Source organism: Dendroctonus ponderosae, unplaced genomic scaffold (genome assembly GCF_020466585.1).
Source record: "Dendroctonus ponderosae isolate FM_Combo_2020 unplaced genomic scaffold, Dpon_F_20191213v2 Dpon_F_20191213_1, whole genome shotgun sequence".
NCBI lineage: Eukaryota > Metazoa > Arthropoda > Insecta > Coleoptera > Curculionidae > Dendroctonus > Dendroctonus ponderosae.
This window is the reverse complement of record NW_026017110.1, coordinates 34,439,219-34,442,687: the sequence shown is the minus strand read 5'-3', so window position 1 is coordinate 34,442,687 and position 3,469 is coordinate 34,439,219. Positions and strand designations below refer to the sequence as shown.

The following is a 3,469-nucleotide window of genomic DNA, read 5'->3' as shown; positions in this document are numbered from 1 at the left end:
AGGAACGTAGCCCTTCCTCAGTATTTATTTGATGCTTGGTAAAGTGTCAGTTATTGTGCTCTGAGTGCCCCTGGAAGGACCTGATTCGGTTATGTCCAATACTTGTTCCTCTGTGCCTGGAACCTGAACATCTATTGCCGTCACTATCTTCCTGGAACCACTCTCCTCGCCCTTTGTTGGCGTGAGTTCTTTCAGCTTTTGCTATGTTACTGTAGCATTTCCCCTGAACTAATCGCAGATCAGCAAATTCGTAAAAGGAAATTCAAAGTAAGTCAAAGTTTGACAAATTATTGTTATTATGGACAAGGGCAATCCACCTGTAACTATCTGTTAATGACAAAAAACATCATTTCCGCTGTACCTTTTCATCAAAAAATTGTAGAAGAGTACTTTTTTGATATCGCAAATTTTTGTGATTTGAAGCAAAGAGCGTAATTTTTTCGTAGTATTCCAATATGCTACCAATTAAACATGGAACAATTTCAAAATAATGCTTAATAACAAAGTTAAAATTCGATCTTCAACTGTTAATATCTTCTAGAAATTTTCTAGTACTCCCCAAGGGAGCCTCTATCACCCCTTAGAAGGAATGACGCCAATTTTGAATCGTATCGTAATCGTTTTTAACAAAATTATATTTAAAAAATGCAACATTGATTCTAACCGAGTAACTAAACACACCCTGTACATTACAAAAACATTTTAAAAATGTCTCTCCCGTGGTACAGGGTTTTGCCGTCAATACAATAATACTTTTTAAAACCCAATGTTGCGCGTTGTATTGCATAGGTAATCATGTAGTTCAACTGTTAATAACTTGGATAATTCAATATATTAAATAAACATTATTTTAATGAGTATAAAATGGATCGGAGTAACCAATATTATATTATAAACACGTTAATTTTAAAATACTTCTTTTTTATTTTATATCATTATTGGCTTTTGTTAAATAGTTGCTATTTTCAGCTACTACAAGGTAAAAACTGGAATAAAAATACTAGTTGGCTTTCACATTTTTTAGAATATTTGAAAACCGGCCCTTTTCTAAAGCAACATGCATCTCAAAGACTTTGCACTTGCTAATGAACACTTGCGTTTAGTACGTACAATTTGTTAATTATTCAAGGAGAAAACCTTTAAGTAAACTTTGATTTAGGAAGATTCCAGATTGATGAGCTTCTCTTAGTATTCAACTAAACATGACTTACGTATACGCTGCATTTTTCTTGGTTTCAACTCCATGAGCTGGCTGCGTTAAGTATTGGAAAAGTCTGCTGCTCATTTTTTTCTGCGTGTTCACTCTATCACCACTAAGATGAAAGCCAGTTAGTCTATCATAAATATGTAAATTGTACAAGAATTTAGCAGTTTTGCCTGGATTTATACCCGATTTCGCGACCATGTCTCTGGAACGAACTGATAAGCGGAGGCGTTTGTTTTGAAAACCGTTATCAGTTTAATGTTACATACATGTTATACAAATAATTGGATCTATTTTTAATTCATAATTTGCATGCCCCGCCAATATGTTTTCACCATTTGCCAAGTAAATGTATTGTCAATTAACTTACGAGGGATTGTACATTGATAATTTAAAGCTTACTGCGTGATCAATTCCAAATAAATAACAGTTTTTATTCTTCAAAGTAAGAAAACCTTTAAAGTTTTAAAAATACAATTATGTATTAAAAATTGAACAAAGCCTGACATCGAAAAAAACATTAGGGAAACGTTTCTCAGAAATATTTCTTAAATTTTTTCACAACTGTCTCAATTTGGCAGAAAATACAGAAGTTTGTAAAATACAGCTGTAGAAATTAACTATTAGCAGGTTTTGTATCATAATATTTTTTGGATTTTTAAATACACTATTTTTGCATTTCGTAATTGCAAAAACTAACATTGACTCAGCACGGAGGCCCAGTTCATTTCTCACTGCATTTGAAAATCTTTAAATAGCCATGTAATTAAATGCAATGAAGTTAATGAACGTCATTTATAACAACTTTTGTCAAAAGCTAATCAGTCTTAGATTTATTAGAAGTTTAATTAGTGTATTTTGGTTTATTGAAATTTTTTATTTTGTCCACAAATATACAGTTTTTTCTATTAATGTATCGCACTGGTTACTTTAATTGAAAATATCTCAAAAACCGTTGATCTTATACCAACCAACAGTTAGGTCGATTTAAAGCGAATCATTTGCCGCGGAAGGTACCTTTATGAAGTGACTTAAAACTAACTTGATAATCAAATTTGTCACCCTCGAAAACTACTGTATACCAAATTTTAATAAAGAACTGCGAGTTGATCGCGACCAAAAACGATAACCTAGACCACTGTATGACTGCTTTCGTTGACTTTTCTGAATAAATTAAGTAAATTTTTAAATATTACTTACTTAAATCCAATTGCGAACCAATTATGTTTTATTTCTCAGTTACTAATTCTAAGGATTTTGCGCAGATACATCCGTTGAAAGAACAGTTTCTTTGTAATATGATTGCTGTTCACTTTTAACTCCTAATTAATAAAAACGTTCTTTGATTCCGGGTCTTCTTTTAATAAATTTCGAATATTTTACATGGAGATTTCTCAGTCTTTTTAAGAAAAAAAGTCCACAGGGCCTTGCTTACCGAGGTACAGGGTGTTCAAAGATTAATTTTATTTTTTTGATAGATTTATTTGTGGGTTTTGTAACATGAAAAACGTAAATTTGATGTTAGTAGTGTTGTTACATATTGAGGACCTACTTGTATTTTTCTGTTTTGAGAAGTCATAACTATTACGTAGTACTAAGTGTACTTGGATCAGTTTTTTTTTTAGTTTTCGCAAAAAAATTAGTTCCTCTATAATCTTTACAAAAAAATAAATTTTTATAAAAAATCACGACCAACAATTTTTGAGATATTTTTATGGTTGAGGCCCTTCCGGATCTATCCAACAGTTATTAAGAATTTGGTTCAAAAACCCTCGCGCTAGTACAAAAAGTGTACCGAGGCACCGTTATCTATAACCGACATTTTAACCATTTTAAGCACCGTTTAATCAATGCGGCAGAAAGAATGAGACTATCGAATAATCTCCAATTAATCCTGCTCACTCATTACCAAAGAAAAATTTTCTGCTTTTGGAAATATAATTCCTGTATTGTATGTGGATTTTCCTTTGGTCACAAACTGTTGTGAAAATTGAGTATTTTTATACCAGAACGTCAACAATTTGCCTGCTTTTATAATTTTACCGAATTATAAAATGCTTTCTGCGGTTCTTACTACTAGCTTTATTAAAAGTTTTTGTTTTCCTGAACCGAACGTGAATTCCTGAAAACGTTTTTAAAGTATGTTGTGTTTGAAGTATGATCCGCCGTTGTGTAATTCAGATAACGCTCCTGATTCAAACGTACAGCTTCATATGATTTTCCATTAACAAGTCCGTTTGTAACCTCCTCAAATAAAAATAAATA

General features: G+C 31.9%; 1 protein-coding gene across 1 annotated transcript in view; it reads right to left on the bottom strand.

Moving 5' to 3' along the window:
* The window catches only part of LOC109541249 (NADP-dependent malic enzyme-like), a 51,815-nt gene extending 50,376 nt beyond the window's left edge, over positions 1–1,439 (bottom strand). The window contains exon 1 of the mRNA XM_048670282.1: positions 1,212–1,439. Within this exon, the coding sequence (XP_048526239.1) occupies positions 1,212–1,405 (194 nt within the window). The 5' untranslated portion in view covers positions 1,406–1,439. The remainder of the gene's footprint in view (positions 1–1,211) is intronic.
* Positions 1,440–3,469: the final 2,030 nt, after the last annotated feature.